Source organism: Orcinus orca, chromosome 18 (genome assembly GCF_937001465.1).
Source record: "Orcinus orca chromosome 18, mOrcOrc1.1, whole genome shotgun sequence".
Lineage (NCBI taxonomy): Eukaryota > Metazoa > Chordata > Mammalia > Artiodactyla > Delphinidae > Orcinus > Orcinus orca.
Window position 1 is genome coordinate 73,219,442 of NC_064576.1, and position 21,662 is coordinate 73,241,103.

General features: G+C 50.9%; 2 protein-coding genes across 2 annotated transcripts in view; both read left to right on the plus strand.

Annotated features, from left to right (window-relative positions):
• FLT3 (fms related receptor tyrosine kinase 3) overlaps window positions 1-1,883 on the plus strand; it is an 81,324-nt gene extending 79,441 nt beyond the window's left edge. Inside the window, exon 24 of the mRNA XM_049701293.1 lies at window positions 1,791-1,883. Coding sequence (XP_049557250.1) covers window positions 1,791-1,844 — 54 coding nt within the window. The 3' untranslated portion in view covers window positions 1,845-1,883. The remainder of the gene's footprint in view (window positions 1-1,790) is intronic.
• A 3,509-nt stretch (window positions 1,884-5,392) lies between these two features.
• URAD (ureidoimidazoline (2-oxo-4-hydroxy-4-carboxy-5-) decarboxylase) lies at window positions 5,393-15,080 on the plus strand. The gene is given in 3 exon segments (XM_012537415.3): window positions 5,393-6,681; window positions 6,684-6,759; window positions 13,994-15,080. Coding segments are annotated over 3 exon segments (522 nt in total). The 5' UTR covers window positions 5,393-6,582; the 3' UTR covers window positions 14,341-15,080.
• The last annotated feature ends 6,582 nt before the right edge of the window (window positions 15,081-21,662 follow it).

A 21,662-nucleotide genomic window follows, 5' to 3' on the forward strand; every position in this document is an offset into this window, starting at 1 on the left:
GTCTTTGTTATCTATTTTACACATAGTAGTGTATATATCTTAGCCATTTTTCAGTGTGCAGTTCAGTGGCATTAAGCACATTCACACTGTTGTGCACCTGTCACCACCATCCATCTCCAGAACTTTCTCATCTTCTCACACTGAAACTGTCCCCGTTAGATACTAACTCCCTATTCCCTCTCCCCCCTCCCCCAGCCCCTGGCAGCCCATCCTTTCTGCTTCTCTGAATTTGGCTACTCTCGGTACTTCATATAAGTGGCATCGTGCAGGATATGTCTTTTTGTAACATAATGTCCTCAAGGTTCGCTGGGATGAATTCTTTATATTGTACTGATTTGTTCATAACACACTGTATTCCAGAGCTGTGCTGAAGGCTCCACATGGATTTTCTCATTTAAAAAATTGTGAGGTGGGGGCTTGTTCTGTGGCAGTTTAACGGTGAAACGGAGACGTAAGCCTAAGAAGGATTAAGTCACCTACTTAGATCCGCGGAGACACTAAATGCAGGCCTGACCCGTCACCCACGCTGGCCACCTCCTCACCATCTTACCGTCCACTTCGGCCCTCTGGCCTCCTTCTGCCAGGACTTCATCTTGCTTTAGCTCAGTCCTCAGCCAATGAAATGAGTCTGGTAACAGCAAGATCACACGAGTTCCAGCTCCCAATTTGCTTCAAATTAAAAATGCATGTCTAGGGACTTCCCTGGTGGCGCAGTGGTTAAGAATCCGCCTGCCAATGCAGGGGACACAGGTTCGAGCCCTGGTCCGGGAAGATCCCACATGCCGCGGAGCAACTAAGCCCGTGCGCCACAACTACTGAGCCTGAGCTCTAGAGCCCACGAGCCACAGCAACTGAGCCCACGTGCCACAACTACTGAAGCCTGCAGCGCTTAGAGCCTGTGCTCTGCAACAAGAAGCCTGCACACTGCAACTAGAGGAAGTCCACGCACAGCAGCGAAGACACAACACAGCCAAAAATAGATAAATTCATGAATTAGTTTTAAAAATGCACGTGTAGGAAAGCAATTTGCCTTCCTGGTATCTTATTGAGAAAACTTCTGCATAAGCTCTGCTTGTGAAAAGTTAAGGGCTATAGTTGAAGGGAGCAGATACTTGAAATGTTTCAACTAAAAAGTAAATAAAAATTTGACTGTGCCTATTTAAGAATTTTCTCGATGTACTGCTAAAGGTCTCTTAAAAGAAAAATTATAATGAAGTCTGATATAATATATTCAGCAGCCAAAACATAAGAATCATAGTTTGTATGGTTAAACACAAATTACGAGGCTACAACTCTATATCAATTAACGTAAGAAAACAATAGCTTTATCGATGCATGGTTCATATGCCATACAATTTGCCTGTTGATAGTGTACGATTCAGTAACTTAACTCTTTGCCTGGTTTGTTGGATGGAAATTGCCTGACCTCTGACCACCTTACATTTCTTTGATTTGACTGGCGAAGAGTCAAACAGGGTTAATTGAGCCCCAGACTGCTTCAGTGGCCTGGCTCGCCAGGTTCCGCATCAGGAATTTTTAGTTAGGTTCTTTTTTCTGGATGTTGCTTCTATATCCAGGACTATTTAATACCTTAACCTTCTGTGTCTTAAAGGTTCCTCTGTTAGTAGTGGGCTATTTGGAGTTCCTACTGTTATGCAATAGATAACACAGAATAAAAGGTTAGGCTCCTGGTCTCCTGTCAGTGGCAAGGCCCTTCCCACCGTGATATCAGCATTTCCATGAGCAGAGGAGTTTCCACTTGCAAATGCAGATGTCTATCTCTCCTGCAGCTCTCAGAGGAACTGAGAACCGCCAGGCTCCAGGCCCAGGCTGGAGCGCCTTAGGTGAGGGAGACCGTCCACATGCAGAATAAGAGGAGAAGGTAGGTAAGGGTCGCACAAAGAGGGAGGGGACGCAGAGCAGTGGAGCCGGGACCACTTCTCCCTCGGTTTCTGCTCTGTCTTCCGTTCCCGCTCATCTACTCATCCGAGAGCCCGGGACCAGGGAGGGAATAAGGCTGAGGGGGAGGGGCTAGACAGACCTCGCCTTCTCTTCCCCACAGTTCTGTTCTGAACTGCGATGCTGCGTGGTCAGCGCTGGAATGAACCGAGGCTGAGGGAGCTGGTGGAGGGAGAAGGGGAAGAAGTGGATATTGGCTGTTCACTGGGTCTGCGGAAACCTGCAGGGATGGGAAAGGGCTGTGTTGACTCTGGTGGCAGAAGGGAGAACAGAAGAACACTCTGTAGCTGGTCCATTGCAGAGATTGTGCACAATATTGGCCAACACCTCTGCAGTGTTTTGTAACAGGAGCACTTTGGTACGTTAATTCACTTCATCTCTGCAAAAATCCCATGAGGTCAATACTCTTTTTTTTTTTTTTTTTTATTCAGTTAGGTGTTTAGTTTTTATTTTATGCCTTATCATCATTTATGCTAATTTTTTTTTAAACATCTTTATTGGAGCATAATTGCTTTACAATGGTATGTTAGTTTCAGCTTCACCACAAAATGAATCAGTTATATATATACATATGTTCCCATATCTCTTCCTGCTTGCGTCACCCTCCCTCCCACCCTCCCTATCCCACCCCTCCAGGCGGTCACAAAGCACCGAGCTGATCTCCCTGTGCTATGCGGCTGCTTCCCACTAGCTATCTACCTTACGTTTGGTAGTGTATACATGTCCATGCCTCTTTATTGCTTTGTCACCGTTTACCCTTCCCCCTCCCCATAGCCTCAAGTCCATTCTCTAGTAAGTCTGTGTCTTTATTCCTGTTTCACCCCTAGGTTTTTCATGACATTTTTTTTTTCTTAAATTCCATATATATGTGTTAGCATACGGTATTTGTCTCTCTCTTTCTGACTTACTTCACTCTGTATGACAGACTCTAGGTCTATCCACCTCATTACAAATAGCTCAATTTCGTCTCTTTTTATGGCTGAGTAATATTCCATTGTATATATGTGCCACATCTTCTTTATCCATTCATCCGATGATGGACACTTAGGTTGTTTCCATCTCTGGGCTATTGTAAATAGAGCTGCAATGAACATTTTGGTACATGACTCTTTTTGAATTATGGTTTTCTCAGGGTATATGCCCAGTAGTGGGATTGCTGGGTCATATGGTAGTTCTATTTGTAGCTTTTTAAGGAACCTCCATACTGTTCTCCACAGTGGCTGTATCAATTTACATTCCCACCAACAGTGTAAGAGGGTTCCCTTTTCTCCACACCCTCTCCAGCATTTATTGTTTGTAGATTTTTTGATGATGGCCATTCTGACTGGTGTGAGATGATATCTCATTGTAGTTTTGATTTGCATTTCTCTAATGATTAGTGATGTTGAGCATTCTTTCATGTGTTTGTTGGCACTCTGTATATCTTCTTTGGAGAAATGTCTATTTAGGTCTTCTGCCCATTTTTGGATTGGGTTGTTTGTTCTTTTGTTATTAAGCTGCATGAGCTGCTTATAAATTTTGGAGATTAATCCTTTGTCAGTTGCTTCATTTGCAAATATTTTCTCCCATTCTGAGGGTTGTCTTTTGGTCTTCTTTATGGTTTCCTTTGCTGCGCAAAAGCTTTTAAGTTTCATTAGGTCCCATTTGTTTACTTTTGTTTTTATTTCCATTTCTCTAGGAGGTGGGTCAAAAAGGATCTTGCTGTGATTTATGTCATAGAGTGTTCTGCCTATGTTTTCCTCTAAGAGTTTGATAGTTTCTGGCCTTACATTTAGGTCTTTAATCCATTTTGAGCTTATTTTTGTGTATGGTGTTAGGGAGTGATCTAATCTCATACTTTTACATGTAGCTGTCCAGTTTTCCCAGCACCACTTATTGAATAGGCTGTCCTTTCTCCACTGTACATTTCTGCCTCCTTTGTCAAAGATAAGGTGACCATATGTGCGTGGGTTTATCTCTGGGCTTTCTATCCTGTTCCATTGATCTATATTTCTGTTTTTGTGCCAGTACCATACTGTCTTGATTACTGTAGCTTTGTAGTATAGTCTGAAGTCAGGAAGCCTGATTCCTCCAGCTCCATTTTTCGTTCTCAAGATTGCTTTGGCTATTCGGGGTCTTTTGTGTTTCCATACAAATTGTGAGATTTTTTGTTCTAGTTCTGTGAAAAATGCCAGTGGTAGTTTCATAGGGATTGCATTGAATCTGTAGATTGCTTTGGGTAGTAGAGTCATGGTCAATACTCTTTTGAGCCCCGTTTTACAGACAAAGAAATTGAGGTGCAGAAAAGTTCGATAACTTGACAAATGCCAGTGGGTCGGTGGCAGAGCCTGGACCTGCGCTCTCCCGGGTCCATGTCCTCCACACTGGGTTCTTTGCCCGAAACTGCAAACACACTACAGGATCCAGCGTGTTTTCACATACCTATGTGAGGTATACGATGTGCAAGGGTTAATCTGATATCTATACCTTACCTTTTTTCATATTTGAAGACGTGGCCTGTAGTGGTGGTACTTCTGGCCCCAGATTCATCCCCTTTGAAAAGCAAATTTCATCAACTTCTTTTCTGTCAGTCGTTCAATCATGACCCTTTGGCCCAGGCAGTCAGGGTGAGACCTGGGATGGGAAACGTCACAGAGTTAGGACAAAATCTGTGGCTACTGGTAGCTTGTCACCTGCCTCTCACAGACTGTGCGGCCAATGTGACTGATTCATTAATGCTAATGTGGTTGCCCTCTCATTGAATTTTTTTTCTTTTTTTTTTAATTGGAGTATAATTGCTTCACAATGGTGTTAGTTTCTGCTTTATAACACAGTGAATCAGCTATACGTATACATACATCCCCATGTCCCCTCCCTCTTGCGTCTCCCTCCCACCCTCCCTATCCCACCCCTCTAGGTGGTCACAAAGCACTGAGCTGATCTCCCTGTGCTATGCGGCTGCTTCCCACTAGCTATCTATTTTACATTTGGTAGTGTATATATGCCCATGTCACTCTCTCACTTCGTCCCAGCTTACCCTTCCCCCTCCCCGCGTCCTCAAGTCCATTCTCTACGTCTGCGTCTTTATTCCTGTCCTGCCCCTAGTTTCTTCAGAACCATTTTTTTAAAGATTCCATATATATGTGTTAGCATACAGTATTTGTTTTTCTCTTTCTGACTTACCTCACTCTGTATGAGAGTCTCTAGGTCCATCCACCTCACTACAAATAACTCAGTTTCGTTTCTTTTTATGGCTGAGTAATATTCCATTGTATATATGTACCACATCTTCTTTATCCATTCACCTGTCGATGGACACTTAGGTTGCTTCCATGTCCTGACTATTGTAAATCCGCTCATTGAATTTTGATTCAGATGAAAGCCAATGTGGAGTTAGCATGACTTTTGGAAATATGTTTGCATTTTCAGTTCTACAGGGAAATAGCAGCAGTTATCTTTATATTTTAAAATTCTGACCCCTCCTTTCCTTTGACTTTATCTTCCACAGTATTTTTTTAATTTTATTTTTTTAATTGAAGTGTAGTTAATTTACAATGTTGTGTTAGTTTCAGGTGTACAGCAAAGTTATTCAGTTATATGTATATATGTATATTCTTTTTCATATTCTTTTCCATGATGGTTTGTCACAGGATATTGAATATAGTTCCCTGTGCTCTACAGTAGGACCTTGTTGTTTATCCCATTCTATATATAATAGTTTACATCTTCTGACCCCAAACACCCAGTTTTTCCTTCCTCCACCCCCTGCCCCTTGGCAACCACAAATATCTATGTTCTCTATGTCTTCTTCCACAGGATTTTCGTTTTGAGTATACATAAAAGGTATCAGGGTGAGAAATTTAATCTATGTGGTCATCTGGTCAACTAATTCACCCCATGGTGTTTATTACATGCCTCCTGAGGTCTCGGTTCTTGGCACCCAGGACACAAGCAAACCAGACACACTGTCTCCAGGCTCATAGAATTCACTGTGGCTGAGAGGTGATACGAAAATAAATAGAATAAGCAAGGGGATTTCAGATAAGGTTAGATATATTCAGGAAGAAAATAACACATAACGGTGTCTGGGCGACAACTGAGAATGGGGCAGAATGATTCCTTAGACACTGCTTCTTGTTGAGTGAGAGTTTATTAGATACTTATTGTGTGAAGCATTTGAAATGCAGAGAAAGAGTAAAACATACTACCTGTTCTCCACAGCAGTAGCAACAAGACGGGACATGGAATTTCAAGCAGGTCGACTTGTGACCTGCCTGGGTTACCAGGGAAATCTTCCCTGGGACAACATTGACATGAAAATGCTAATGGCACAAAAAGCCTATCGACCTTGAGTGCTGAGAGTGAATATGGCCCCTGCCGGCTTAGATGGTGGGAAGAGCTTGGTTGGATAGCCTTACCCCTTTGCAAGACCTCTGCTCCCTGGATTAGACCTTAAGCCTGTGTTTGTTGATTGCACAAGTACTCTGGATCGGCTTCTCCCAGAGGCATTTAAAACATGCCAAACTGGTGTTGCATAAAAAACAAGCCTATGCATTCAGCAAATATAACTCGGCGAGCAGAGACGCGTCTCTCACTCACCCGGAGGGGAGCCCAGGTCCTGCTGCCGCCAGTGGAACACAGGCGATGGACATTGAGAAGGTCAACTCCATGGACTTTGGAGAATTTGTGGATGTGTTTGGGAGTGTCATCGAGAGATGTCCTCTGATTGCCCCCGCCGTGTTCGGTCCCAGCGCCCGTTCTCTGACTTGGAAGATTTAGAGCAGCACTTTTTTGTCTTTACTGATGCTCTTCCACAGTCGGGTAAGGCTTTGGTGTTAGACACTGAGATTCTCAGCAGAGGGATTTCAGATATGCTTATCAAAAAAAATTGGGGGGGGGGCGGTCATGTGGCATTTTTTTAGTTTTTAATTTAAAAATTTTTAATAGTTTTTAAAGGTTACTTTCCATTTAATTATTACAGAATATTGGCTGTGTTCCCCGTGTGGTACACTACATCCTTGATCCTATCTTACCCCCAATAGTTTGTACCTCCCCCCTCCCCCTATATTCCCCCCCACAATGGTAACCACTAGTTTGTTCTCTGACCTGTGAGTCTGTTTCTTTTTTGTTATCAAAATAATTTTAGATATTTGAGCCCAGTTGCTTATCACTGGTATATATATTTAGCTCTCTTTGCTGTAAGGGTCAGTAAGTTCCTTCAGACTCTGTGAATGAGAATCAAGTCTTTGCCGTGTTAAGCGGAAACTGGAGTGAAAGAACGTTCGTTGGCTCAGGGAACATGGCTGTTAAATACTAAAGCTACGGGGTTACCAGGAAAGAGGGACAGGCAGTGGTCTCCTCAGGCCTCCCAGTGGCTCAGGGGCCAAAGGTCAGGCTGGGGGCCCACCCTCTCGGCCGTGTGTTCGCTTTGGGAATGTCCTGTATGCAACAGAGAAGACAGCTCCGTATCAGACTATCTCAGCACCCCAGGGGAAAGAGCAAACGGCTGACATTTTTACCAGAAAGGGCCGGTTTGGACCAGATGGCGGAGGAAAGTAAACTGCCTCAGACCAGCAACTCCCTGGGGGAGTGAGGGGGGAAAAGACAAAAATCTGAAGGACTCCCTCTGCAGAAAGGGAAAGACATTGCTGATGTCCTTTGGGTAGAGAGAGAAAAGGAGGCACTCGTGGGTGTGGAGTGGGGAGATGAGGCAGTTTAGGGTCAGGCCAACCCCAGGTGACTCAGAAGGGCACACGGCCTCGTTCAGAGGCCGGATGTTAGGAGCCAGGGCTGCCTCCTGGGCTGTCTTCACGGTCCTTGGAGAAACCTGGATGGGCTGAGGGGACCTCGAGGGGATGGGCTGCCTTCACAGAGGGGCTTCCACAGGGATCTGGGCTGAGAGAGAAGCAATGTCTCTTCTTTTCCAAACACTCCTCACCTGTGCGCCCAGGGCTTGGACACCCGGCATGGTTTCTAGTTGTCAGGGGATTCTCCCAAATAAGGAACTCATTTTAATTCACTGTAGGCACATATAGGATGAGGGGAGGCTAGGGGGATAAAATCAAGCTGACAGGAACGTGGGCGCCCTGTTGATCCTCACCCACTTCTCAGGGCCTCTCCGAAGCCGAACCCTCAGCTGCCCCATTGGCCTCAGACACTAGGGAACCTCTGAATCCTGACCAGTGTCAGAATCCCACACCTCCCCGAGGAGAGGATGTTGGGACTTGATAAAGGTTTGCTGAGTGAATGAATGAAATTGTTCCTAAGAGGATTTTGAAAGATGATCAATCTTGGTATTACCCCTTCCCCACACATTTTAACTGGGGTGACTTTAGTGGCAGGTCAGTGGGACAAAATAACTGGAGGGAGTTTGGACCACCTGGGTGTGTGTTTGCGTCTACACCTGACACAGGTCTTTGGTGGGACCTCCCTGCTGGTCCAGCCGCTTCTCAGCCCGAGGCTGGCGTCCCCACTTGCCTCAGGCAGCTGGGCTGGGAGCACAGTCTGTCTCTAATCACCTTGCCCCGTATCTAATCACCTTCATGGCATTAGAGAGATGACACTAGCGGTAGAAATAATAATAACAACCACTAAAATGCATTTAACCCTTACTCTTGCTGTTTCAGTCACCTTTCCAAACACCTCGCATTTAACTCATTTAATTATCATTATCATTTGATTATCATTATTATCCCCCTTTTACAGATAAGAAAACTCAGGCACAGAGAGATTAAGTAACTTGATCAAGGACACAGCTAGAAAGTGGCAGAACTGGGATTCAAACCCTGACACTCAACCCAACAGCTTTTGAAGGATTTTCCAGAGAATCAAAAGCAAAATCTAGAAACAGTTTCTAGGGGTTGTATTTATTCATTCACTGATTTATTCAATTAACATTAATGCTTGATGTCCCAGACTTTTTTTTGCTTTTTACTTTTTATCCTTTTTTTTCCCCAGCCCCCGGCCACGCTGCGAGGCTTGTGGGATCCCAGTTCCCCAACCGGGGATTGAACCGCGGCCATGGCAGCGAAAGCGCCAAATGCTAACCACTAGAACACCAGGACTCTCTGGTGTTTTAAATAATCAAGCAAAATGGGATTCACTGCATAGTCTAGCTTTACTCCTGGAATAGTAAGCAACAAACTGGGTGTAATAGAGTCTTTGAATCCTAAAACTAAAAGGGACCTTAAAGAGATATTCAGGATATGATGATCTAACTGGTCAGGGACTTGTTTTAGATGGTCCAGGAGAACCCTCTACCATTAAAAGAAAACTGGAAATCCTGTTTCTAGAGGAAGCTAAGGTCGACAGTCCATTTAGGAGACGCTATGATGATTATTGACCAGTAGGTGGCAGTCCAGGACTAATATTTAGCTCCAGCACTGCTTGGCAAAGTACCCTTTCAAGCCAATCAATTCCTGATTCCCAAGCCAGAGGAATGGCATAGTAAAGGGAAGAAAGTACACACACACACACACACACACACACACACGCACACACACACACGCGCACACACACGGCTAATGACGAACCGATGCAATACTGATTTGTGTTAAAAATCAAAGAGCAAATAACACTCTCATAACAGAGTTAATCATGCACCTCTTGGTGGCATTTCAGAATTGCAGTAATGCCATCATTCGTTATTTAATACTTATTTCAGAACACAGGTGTTGGAAGAATCAAAGAGTCGGGTACTAATAATTTCCTTAAATGTAGGCTATAAGGTATTTAGATGAGGCTATCAAAATGTGTTTGTTCGGTCAAAGAATACATAACGCTCCTTCCCCAGAGTGATGTGTCAGTCAGTAAATACTTACTGAATGCCTGCTACGCCCGAGGAATTGTCGCAGGCACTGGGGATAGAGCCTTGAACAAGACAAGTCCCCGCCTTCAGTGAGCTTACATTCTAGTGAAGTGACACAGGATTAACATAAATTAACAAGATCATTTCAATTCTAGAAACTATTAGAAGAAAATTTGTAATAGGGTGGAAAATGTGTAATAAAAGAGGTCTTTCTTAGGAAGTGATATCTGAGTTTAAAACCAAAAGTTGAGAGGGAAGCTGTGGAAGATTTAGGACAAGGCCACCCTAACACAAGGAACTTGAGACTTTTGACATTTGGGGGGCACGGGAAGACCACGGTGGTTGGAGAATGGTGGAGAGTGGAGGGACAGGAGGAAAGAGGGGTCAGGCAGAGGGACTGCGGTAGCAGTAAAAGTGAGAGGTGATGGTCGGGTGAACTAGGGTTGGAGCAGGAGAGATGAAGAGATGTGGCTGGATTCTCAGGATAGATTTTAGTTAGAGCCAACAGGTGTTTTTGATGGATTTGTTGGAGGAAGGCAGGTCAGAAACAAAGAGAAATTAAGGATAAGTCCTCCGTTTTTAATCTGAGCAACTGAGTGGGTGGTGGTCTGTTTTCTACAATTAGAGGTTCGGAATTGAGAGGACAGGATGGAGGATGGGAGCTTGGTAGGTCTGAGATGCCTAGTCATCACCCAGATTAAAATATTGAGTGTCCAGTTGGCTCATAACAAAGGGACTCAGTGGAAAGCTGTGGACTAGACTAGATCTGGGTGTCGTGAGAGAACTGATGGCAGTTAAAGCTATGGGACTAGATGAGAACACCTGGGGCATCCGTGTGAATGCAGAAGGGAAGAGATGTGAGTACTGAGTCCTGGGGTACTTCGGTGTTAGTGGTCTGGCAGAGCAAGGACCAGTGACGAGAGTAGGTAAGCGATGGTCATCTTGTAAGGAGAGAGGGCCAACCATGTGACATGCTCCCAAGAGGCTGAGAGAGAAGAGGACAGAGCGCTGGTCACTGGCCTGAGCAAGCCGTCCATCGTCTGTGACCTGATGAGTACAGATTGGTTGGTGGGTGGGGCTGGAAGCTTGATGGGGTGAAAGGAGGCGAGGAAGTGGAGATGCTGAGGAGACAGTTCCTTCAAGGAGTTTTGCTGTAAGAAAGAGCAGAGACGCAGGGAGGAACTAGAGGAACAACGGGGAATCAAGGGAGGGTTTTCCTTTTGTTTATGGAGTGAGTGGCTCTAGGGAGTGTTTGTGTGCTGATCGGGACAAGGCAGTGGTGGGACTGATGTTTGAAATTGTAACCTTTGAGATGGAAGGAGGGGCTGGCTCCAAGAGCACAAGTGGAGCGATTGGTCCAGACGGTCCACTGCACCAGGAGGGAGAACACACCAGTTGGTACAGTGTGGGGATCCTGGCGGACCGTGATAGGCTTCCAGGCCAACCACCTACGCTTCAGTGGCCGCCACTGTCTGCCCTGCTCTCTCCTGTTGAAGCGAGGAGTGTCCGCTCTGTGCCGGGAACTCTTCGAGGTGCAAAGATTCATGGTTTGTGGTCACAGCAAATAGCGCATGTCCGTCCACACCTGCATCTCCAGACGTGGCACGCCAATGGCAGAGGCAGTACCGTCTCAGACCTTAGGAGGGACCGAAGAAAAGGCAGCACTGAGAGGCCGTGAAGCACGGGCCACTGACCAAGCCCGGCTAGGCGTAGGCTTTCCAGGTGGAAGGGCCACAGGACTGAGGCAGCGAGGTGGCAAGTACCCAGGTGAGGTCTCCAGCCTCCTACTAGGGTTTAAGGCCACGGCTGGGAGTGCCTGGGGGATGCAGCGCCGGGAGGGAACCAGGGCTGTGCCGCAGGCCAGTGCCCTCCTGGGCAGGACTCAGGGGTCAGTGATTTGGGGCAATAAAGATGGAGTCTTTGGCTGAATGAGGTCAGGTTCTGTTTCTGCGGAGCTACCACTCCCTGCCTGACTCCCACCATCTCCTTTTGTCTGCAGCTGAGGGCTGTGTGTGTCTGTCTGTCTGTCTGTAAATCCTCTTTTCTAGTCTCTTTATTTCTCTTGGCTTTGTCTTCTCAGCCTCCTTTCTTTCCTCTCCCCCTCTTCTCCCTCAAACAGTGGAAAACACATGCTTAATCCTGGGCAAACATTAACCCCAGGTGACGTTTTCAAGAGGGGAGACAAGCCCAGCCGAGTGAGAAGCGGGGTGCCAGGGCCGGGGTGCTGGCGGCCCTGCCCCACGCTGGAAAGGAGGGTCTGGTAGGGGCGGCCAGGGGACAGACCCCACCCGTGCCGGGCCCTCCGGTGGATAACCGCATCCTCCACGCTGGAGCTGGGCCTCTGCAGAGTAAGAAACGAGGAAGGGAAGCCGAGAGAGGGAGGCCTGTGAGAAGGCGGGGTCTCGGGCCCCTCACCTCCTCACCTCGAGGCGTCTTTGAAAATCTGAATAAGTAAGGAGGAGGCGCGGGGCGGGCCTGCAGTTCCGGCCTAGGAGCCGCCCAGGACTCGCCTGCCCAGGACCCCGCCGCCGTCCATTTTCGCGGTCCCGGCTGGGTGGGTTCGGATCGGATTCGGGTGCCGCTTGGCCTCAGGCCTGGGAAGCCGCCCGGCAGAGCCACCTCCCGGCCCAGGGCTGGGGGCCCCCCAGGCAGGGAATTTATCACCTACATTTTCGCACCCCCCCGGATCCGCTGGACGTGGGAAGTGGGAAGCAACCACTTCACCTTTGCAGTGCCCCAGGGACAGGGCCCAGGAGAGGGGTTCTAAAACGGTGGTGTTACAGAGATGGGATTATTGGTGACATGAGTTTCGTTTTCAACTCCCCTTAACCTCGAAGGGGCAGCCAGTGCCCCGAAGCCAGTGGTTTTGAGCCCAGGATCCTGGGCGGGCACCTCCTGGCTCAGTGACCTTGGAAAGGTCACCTACCCCTTTGTGAGTCTCCCTTGAATCCTCTCTTCAGTGTAGATGTTCCCCCCCAGTTCTCCCGCCTCTCAGGACATTGGCCCACGATTAGATGGTACAATCCCAATCATCCTTTACCTGTGCAGAAACTGTAAGATTTAAGCAGGGGAAGTTTATACCATAATTAAAGGGAGGGTTAATGATCTCCTTTTCTAGTGGAGCCCCGAGCCTGTCCTTAGCCCCAGGGTCAGATGCTTCCAGCCGCATCGCAGCCCAGTTACACTGAGTTTACTAGGCCACATAATATGGCTGTTTATTGAACATTTGCTAGCATTAGGTGCTGTTTGGGTAAATGAATTGTCTCTAATCCTCACCACTACTCAGCAAGTTAGGTGTCATCAGCTCCCCTGTACAGATCCGGCTCCCTGCTTACCATAGCTGAAACCTTGCCCAGCCCCAAGAATTCTAATTCTCTCTTTAGAGAGCTAAGCAAAATGATTGACCGGGACTCAGGAAAACCCCAGTGGATTAGGACTTGAAATCCCAGGTATCACACCAGGGGTTTCCAGTTTTAGGCCAATGTTAGGAGAAGCTCTCTTCCGAGGAAATGTTATTCTCTGAAAGCTCTTTGAGATTTACAGCGGGAGAAGGGAAATGAGCCTCAGAAACGGTGCGTGGTGAGTGGGTGCTATTTTCCTAAAAGGAGGAAAGCCCCTTTCATTCAAAGGGCCGTAGAATTCGGCTGGAAATGGGTTTCTTTGCAGTTAATCCTCTGCAAAGCTCTTTGGATGCCTGATTCCAGAATCCCAGAACTCACACTTAGGGTCACAATTCCTGGGCATTTATTCGCCAAGCCCCACGGACGTTACTCCCATGGACCGTCCCCGCCCTTCTCCTTTGGAACAGAGCGAAACCCATTCCGTGGCTTTGGCAGGAAGTCTTCAGGCCCTTGTGTCCGGCCCTCTGCGACATCAAAGCCCCCCTGAGAGCAAAGGACTTTGAAAAGATACGAAACGCTCGGGCTCCCTTATCGCGTCCCTGCTCCCTCCCGAGCAAGTCGTAAATTCCGAGCCTCTGCGGCCTCTCCCCAACGCTCTTCTCGCTCCAAGGTCTCAAAGGACAAACTTGTCACTTACCGCCCCGCCCCTGGGTCCTGGCCGAGGCCGATTGAAGCGGGGATGGAGGGGCGCGAGGTTTGGGATGGGTTGGAGGGACGGGTGCGGGGGGCGCCCCGAGCCTCCTGACACCCCTAGTTGCCCCTCCTCACGTCCTGGGACCCTGCTTCCCTCGGAAACCCCTCGGGGCGCGGTACCGCGCTCCCGCCGCGTGTCTGTGCTTCTCCGCAGGCCAGGAGGGCGTCCTGCGCTGCCACCCGGACCTGGCGGGCCGCGAGCTGCAGCGGGGCGAGCTCAGCGCCGAGTCGCAGCGGGAGCAGAGCGCCGCGGGCCTCACGAGCCTGGGCGCGGCCGAGCGGCTCTGGCTGGCCGAGCTCAACGCGCAGTACCGCGCGCGCTGCGGCTTCCCCTTTGCGCTCGCCGCGCGCCTCAGCAACCGGGCGGCGGTGCCCCGCGAGCGGGCGCGCCGGCTGCACTGCCCACCCGCGCAGGAGCTGAACACCCCACTGGGCGAGGTGAAGAAGATGGGCCGCCGGCGTCTCGCCGACCTCCTCGGGAGCCAAGCCGCCGAGTCGTAGCGGCCGCGCCAGCCAGCGACCCGGGACGCACGTCGTGACGCGCGAGGGCCGCGGGCGCGCGCGCTGCGCTTGGAACAGCGTCCACACCCGCGCACAAAGGCCGGGGAGAACCGAGGCAGTCTTACGAATAATAAGCCCTTTGGTCCAGCTACCCGCATGCTCACGCTTTGCCGAAATAGATAGTTGCGTGCTTTTCGGCCCCCGCTCCCCGCGCCGCTCCCGATTTATCCAGCTCCCTGCTCCAATTCTTCACTCCCTTAGCGGCCCGCTGACACCAGCTTTTGCGGATTCCAGGGCGCTAATCGAGCTCTCTCTGGCTCCCCACCCTCTCCTGCAAACCCCAGGCGCAAAGCAAAACAGACGGAAAAGGAAGCTTTTATTCCTCAGCGGTTTGTCTGTTTCTTTTTTCTTCTCCCACCTTAGTTGCTGCACGCGACATTTACATGTGAGTGGAAGCGCCTCTCTGGCTCTGGGACACGAACGGGAGCCAGAGCTGGGACAGCAAAGCGCCGGGGAAGCAGCGTGCGGGGGGACGGCGGGCAGGAGAGAGCCCCGCAGGGGCCGGTATTGCGGAGGCGCCCCGTGGAGCAGAGAAGGCTGGGAGCGGGGGCTCTCTAGGATGGACGGGCCTGAAGTTCAGGGCCAGCGGCCTCCCGTCTCTCCCGGGGGGTGGGCCCAGGAGAGCTGGTTTGTCAGAGTCCTTGGAAACCATAAGTCATTAAACATAATTTTTAAAATAATTGAATAACACTCATTGAGTAGTGCTGGATATCCGCACCCCCCCTCCATGAAGATGGGACCCCATAGCACTGATAAAGCGGTTGATGAGGGAAGATCTGTGCCCATAGAAAGCTTTCTGGCCAAAGGAGGCCAGACTGGGCAGCTCTGCACTGGTGGCCAGAAAGTCCACTCACACAGGAGGAGCCCACCACGTTTCTCTCCCACCCCCCAGCCAGCCAGCCATTTGCACTGGAAGGTCTAACGAACCCCGACAAATACTCCGTAGGCTTCTGTTGGCAAAGGAGAAACAAGCCATACCGTCCTCCTCACCGCAGACGGGGTAAGACGTGGAGGCAGAGCTGGCCCTTTTGAAGACAAGAACCTCCATTAGTGACCAGCCCAGGTCTGAGGGACACAGCAGCAAGAAAACCTTTCCATAAAAAGTGGTGTGGCCGCACCCTTGGTTGGGGGCTGCATTCCACAGAGAGAAGCCACTGTGGTAGCACAGGGATTTTAATCACGGAAACACACTCCCCTTTGCCATCTTACAGACGTTGCCCGCTAGTGGTGAGGGTGAAGGCCAGAGGCTGGTCAGCGTGGTAGGTAGGGGAGCCAGGAAGTGAGCTGTGACCCCTCCGAACCTGTAGAACAACTCCAGGGCCTCCCCTGCCAAGGGCGGGCGTGTGCCAAAGCCTGCTCTGGATGTAGGAGCACCAGGTGCACATCACAAAGGACCTGGATGCAAAGTTGGGGCCCTTGGGCCTGGGGCTAGACGCTGACCTCCCTCCAGCCAGGGTGACTTGGGGGCTTTCCTGACACATGCGAGAAACCTGCCGCTTGGCGAAGAGGGTTTTCTGGTGCAGGATACAAGCGCCAAGGGCTGGGCCTGAGACTGAGAATAATACACTATATTGAAGGTACCTTGCCCAGCCCTGGGGTGAGTCCAGCTCTCAGACAGATGGAGCCCAAAATGCAGAGTCTGAGCTCTTTATGTGAATATGCTCAAGCTAAGATAGGCAGGGCTCCCCAAGGCAAGATTCTCAGCCGTATTTTTAGAACGAGAGGGGATGCGATCTGGCCCTCTCAAGGCACGATCTGTGTCTCCAGTTACACAGTTACCTTTCAAGGGCTCAAAGCTTGTCGGTGAAATTGTTTATTTCTGCAGGAGGGGATCCGGGTGGGGGAAGACGCTAGATCCGCCCCTTCAAAGGAGCTGGGGGAGAAGGGGGAGTGCCTCTTCCAAAGCCCCGAGCGCTCGCAGCCGCGCGGGCGGGAGGGCGCGGGACGCAGACGTGGGCGCCGGCGGGGAAGACCCCGGCAAAAGCCCCCGGGGGCTGCTGCTTTCTTCTCGGTAGGAGCAGAGAGGCCAGGCCGGCCCTCCTGCAGGCGGGTAACCTGAGGCTGCCGAGGTCTGGCAGGGCAGTTTGTTTCCTGCCACATCTTTGCTCAAACAGTGACTCGTCCTGGGCCTGTGCCGGCCTCGGAGACGTCTTCTGGTTTCCGCTCTCCGGTGCGCAGGACGCGGGAGACAAACCCCGACGAGCGGGGACCGCGACCGCGGACTCGGACCTCAGCGTGCGCGCCAGCCTGGGCGGCGGGGTGGCCCGGAGCGCGCCCAGAGATGTCGGGGGAGGGGGCGCAGAAGCGGTGGTGTGGATTCCAGGGTGAATAATTAATACTTTTACTTACTAATTCGTTATGAAAGCACGATGGCAATTCTAAGAAAAGTTGGAGAGCAAGGAGCTGATTTCAGCTCCTTTCAACCCCTCCACGCACGCTGCCTTCCGAGATGGGGGGCTGCTTCGCCGACTTTCACTCCCCCTTAAAATGTCCCAGGCCAGCCGGCGAGCAGGGGGCGCCCCCCGGCGAGCGTCCCCGCTGGGAATTCCCGAGCTCAGTCCCACTCACCTATGTTACCGGGTAACTGAATGGGGGCCTCCTTTTCGTCACCCAGACAGGTACGCTTTAGGGTCTGGGTGTCCAAACATGTGCACGGACACGGGTGCGGGAAGAAAGACAACCCAATTCTTGGCATAACCTTTCGTCATTTTAAATTTGACACATTGCCAGAGTTCAGCCCCAGGATACGGGTTCCGATTCAAAAATAAAGACGAGCTCTTTTTCAGAAAGTATTTACTGTGGGACTGGAGTGGATGGATACCTTCGTTGGCAGTTGGAGAAAAATCTGGATGGAATCAATGGAAAACTCACCATTCAATAAACTAATAAACCGCAGTTAGCAGGTGCCTGTGAAAGGGAGAAATAAATAGGACGCCGAAAGAAAGCAGTCAGAAGTGTCACAACAGCTGAACCTGGTTGTTCTGCGACTCTTTGGTGTGAGTGGCGGGGAGTTTGGGTTCCGGCAAGGAGGCCAGTTGGTTTGGGGTTTAGAAGGCAGTGTTTCTAGGGTGGCACCAGCAGCCCTGTGGTAATTTACATCTTTACAGAGTGCTCCGAGTTACAAAGAGTGCCCCTATAGTAGCTCACTTAAGGGTCGTGACTGGGACAGCTAGCTGTGTGGCCTTGGGAACGTCACCCAACCTCTCTGGGCCTCAGAGTTCTCCTTTGTAAAATGGAAGGGCTACAGACACTAAGTCCTCTGTCCCCCCTCTTGGGAGAGTAACTTCCCAATGGGCTCAGTGACTCAAGGAGAGCTGAACCTTTATCTGAGCCACTTCCTTTAGCCACATAAAACCTACTGCGTAGGGGCTCCTAGGAACATATTTTCATATGACAAACAAAGGTCACTCTAGGCACGAGACATTGGGGAGTGAACAAACGGTAACTCCACGTCAAAGCCACGTGAGACCATTTAGGTGTTGCTGGCCTGGGGGCCTCTCCTCCCCAGCATCAGGGTTTCCCTCTGGGGTGAGATCCCAAGTGCTCTGTGCTCATGCAACACACAGAAGTCGAGTGTGTTACACAGCGTCCACACTGTGTCCAGAGACTGATTTTAGGGGGGGAAAGAAAAAAAAAAAAGGAAGAAAATGTGCAACCAGCATGTATTCACATCACTTTCAGCCAGTGAGCAAAACCAGATTTCTGCACCCAAATATCGGCCCCTTTCCTGAGGCTTTTTATTTTCCAAACCTCCTGGCTTTGAGGGGAGAAAAAAAAAATGTGTTCCTTGCCCTGCATGAGAAAGCTTGCTGTTTTCTCCTCTCTCCTGCACCCTGAGTGTTAAAACTCTAGTCCACCAATAACCTGCCACAATTTCAGGGACTTTTCCTCCGGTAGAGAGACTCAGTTTGCTTGGGGGAAAACATTCTTGACTCCACTGGGTGGAAACACATCTGCTCCTGTGCATGAAGCCCGGACAGCTGTGGGCAGCTGCGGCCCCTCCCTGCTGTTCAGGACGAACATGTTTGGCTCCTTTGTGACCTGATGGGGCTGAGCAGGCAGTGGACTCCGGGGAGGCCTACAGAAAGGACACTGTGGTGGATTTCCTTCCCAGAGATGTTAGCCGAGCGGGCTGTGGCGTGGCAGGGCAGGGTGTGTTGGGGTCAAACCACCCATTATAGAGCCTTCCTTTGTGTGAGGGGGTTGCCCACTGAGTGCGATGGCCCAAGAACTCCCTGACTCCAAATTAAGTGGAGATTGAGTCGTTTTTCCACATCAGTGTAGACTGCCAAGGTGAACAATTTCATCAGACAACACTCTCTTCCTTCTCACTCTTCCTTAACGATCCTGGGAATTCGGGTCAGTGCCGGGTGAAGGCTTCCTGTGTGGGGGAGGAGAGGCAGTCTGCAAGGGCTGCGTTATTTGGATAATTTCCTGGACCTAAAAGGGGCTTCAGAAAGTAGGCTTGCATGCTAAGGTGGATACAGACAGCCTGCCCCATCAGGGTTACAAGGGTCACGGGTGCCCCAGTTCCAGAAGCCACAAATATGGGGAAAAGCAGGGTCCCCCAAGCTGGAGCAAACACTGGGGACCTTTGAGCAGGGAGAGAGCCCTGTCAATGATCTGTGGATTCAAGGAGTGTCTCATCTGCCCGGAGGAGCAGCCCGCCCCTTCCGGTGCCTCCTGCCCCCGCCCCCTCGGTGCCCCTGCCCTTGCCAGCGGCCGGGCTCCTGGAAGCGCCGACCCTCTCCGAGGAATGTGGAGGCGCCGCTACACTGTCAGTAACAAAGGGACGGCCTCTTGATAACCCGGGGAGTGGCTGCCCCTGGAGTCTTCCGGACCCTTTATTTACCTGGGTCTCTTTCCCCCCACCCTCTCCTGCCCTAAATATCCTGCTCGGGCTCTGGCTCCGTGGGGTCACAGCTTCAGCCCCAGCTCAACCCCACCCCCGAGCGTCCCAAATAGGTTTGCCTCTCTCCAGAGCAATTCACTGAAGCTGCTCTGGAGACGGAGGTACGGGCTGGAACAGAGCCCTGAGCAGTGGAGTTGGGGACGACCGTCCAAGGTGGCTCTCAGCTCGGGCCAAAAGGCTCTGAGAAAGCTACCATGCTCCTTGGGTCTCCGCTGGGGGCCCTGCTGCCGGTGGCACCTGCATCCTTCCAGGCCCCCACCCCTGCACCCCGAGGCTGGAGGAGCTGCCTCCCCTCCCCCATCTAGAGCAGGTTTCCAGAGGATAGGCACGTCACAAAGAGCTGTCAGAGGCTAAGCCGTGGGGATGAAAAGACATGCTGGCTCCCTTCCCATCAGCCACCTTCCACCCCTCTCTGACTGCTCCCACCACCCTGCCCCTGCAGGGACCTAGATGGGTTCTCTCCTGGCTGAGAGGGCAAGCCAGAGGTGAGGGGACATTTCCACTCCAAGGAGCTTGTCCAAGGACATTGTTGTTGCCTCCTTTTCCCTCACCCACAGCCCAGGGCCCAGGACCGTGGGTGGGACCATGCTACTGCCATGGGGGCCCATTTTTCCATGAAGGAAACCAATCAGTGTCCTTTCTCCAGCCCTCACACCCCACACCCCCAAGTGAGTGGGCCTCACTGAGATCTGGCCAGCTCCAGGGCCTGGCGTGACCCCTGGGGACAGATCAACCCTGGCCGCTCCCAAAGCATTTGGGCAGGCAGGCCAGAGCCCTTTCTCCAGGGCAGAGCACAGAGACACAGCTGGAAAACCGGGACAATTAGCCAGCGGCCGGCGGCCGGGCCATAAAAACGCAGGAAGCGGCCACCGCAGGGCGGAGGGGATGGCTGTCCCCAATAAAGTGATTGTTCCAAAGAATGCCCACATTCCGAAGACACACAGGCTCAAGCCTGGGCCTTGGCTTCCAGAGCTGGAGGCTTGGGAGGGGGTTGTGAGGGGCGGAAAGAGGGATTGTGTCTCCCAGGAAGAGGAGGAAGATGTTTGCTAGATCAAAAGTCTGCAGTGCCCACCACTTAACCTCCCGTATCCCCGCCCCATCAGGACCGCAGACGCCCACCCCCCTTGCATCCCTCCTCCCCATTCAGTGATTTGGATTCTGTATTGGGGTTTGCAATTTGTTTCCTATTTTATTTCTCAAGAGGTCTGATGACACCCAGTTGCCCGGGCTAGGCCCCGGAGGCCCACAGGGATGATCTGCTCCAGTCTCCATCAGTTGAGTGGCCAGGTCGCTCCCCTCCGCCCCAATTTTAACCTTCTTCCTTAGGAAACACAGAGGACGGGGGACACCAGCAAGTAGGAGATCCCAGGGCCTGATCCTGCTTGGGCCTGGCTTCTCTGCACTCTGCGGCAGGGTGGGTGTCATCTGTGAAATGGAGAGGATGACTACGCCCGCTTTCTTCCCGATCCAGGGAGGTGAGAGGATCTAGGGACATAAAGGACACTGGAAGGAGCTCCAGAAATGAGAAGAGGAAGTGACAAATGCCGGAGAATGCTCGGCGGTGAGAAGCGACAAGGGCAGATCTGCAGGAGAGGGGCTGCGCCCCGCTGGTTCCCAGAGCGCTCAAAGCCACCCAGCCAGCCTGCCCAGCCCGCCGCCCCGGCCACTGCGACTCTCAAACCCGAGTGTGGCAGCACCGTCTGGGCTCAGAGAGAAGGCAGACAGCGACCGCCGGCCCACTCCCCGAGGTCGCCAAACCGAGATGGGCGCCTGAGGGAGCAAGTCTGGTTGCCCTGCGCTCCTATCCGCCGTGGGAGGCCCCGAGCCAGGCCGCGCAGTACAGGTCCCCAGAGCCACCACTTCCAGCCCCTGCCCCTGGGACACAGCGCTTCAAAAACCAAGCAGGATCCTTTCTCAAACCTTCCCCACTCGGGGCTTTTCAGGAGCAATCGTTAGTGATGCCCCGGGGTTCCCTTCCCATCCCCTGAAGATGAAAAACAATTTTCTCCGGAGAAATGTTTTACTTTGCAAATGAGAAAGTGTTTTTAAGCCATAGGTATGATGTATGACATAAATACCTAGGTACATATTAACAGAAATTCTAGACTCCCTGTTCCTTGATTTTTAACCACGTATTTAACTATATAAACATGTAACTGTAACTTGCTTAATTTTCACAAACAACAAACATACCAGCACCCTGCTCAAGAAACAGAACGTTACCAGATCTCTAGCAAAAACCCTCCTGCTCCCCTCCATTACCGCCCTCCACTAGCCTGACTTCTGCCACCCCTTTCTTGGTTTGCAGTTAAGACTTTTGAATCTTGAGTGTAAATGCTTTTAAAATTTT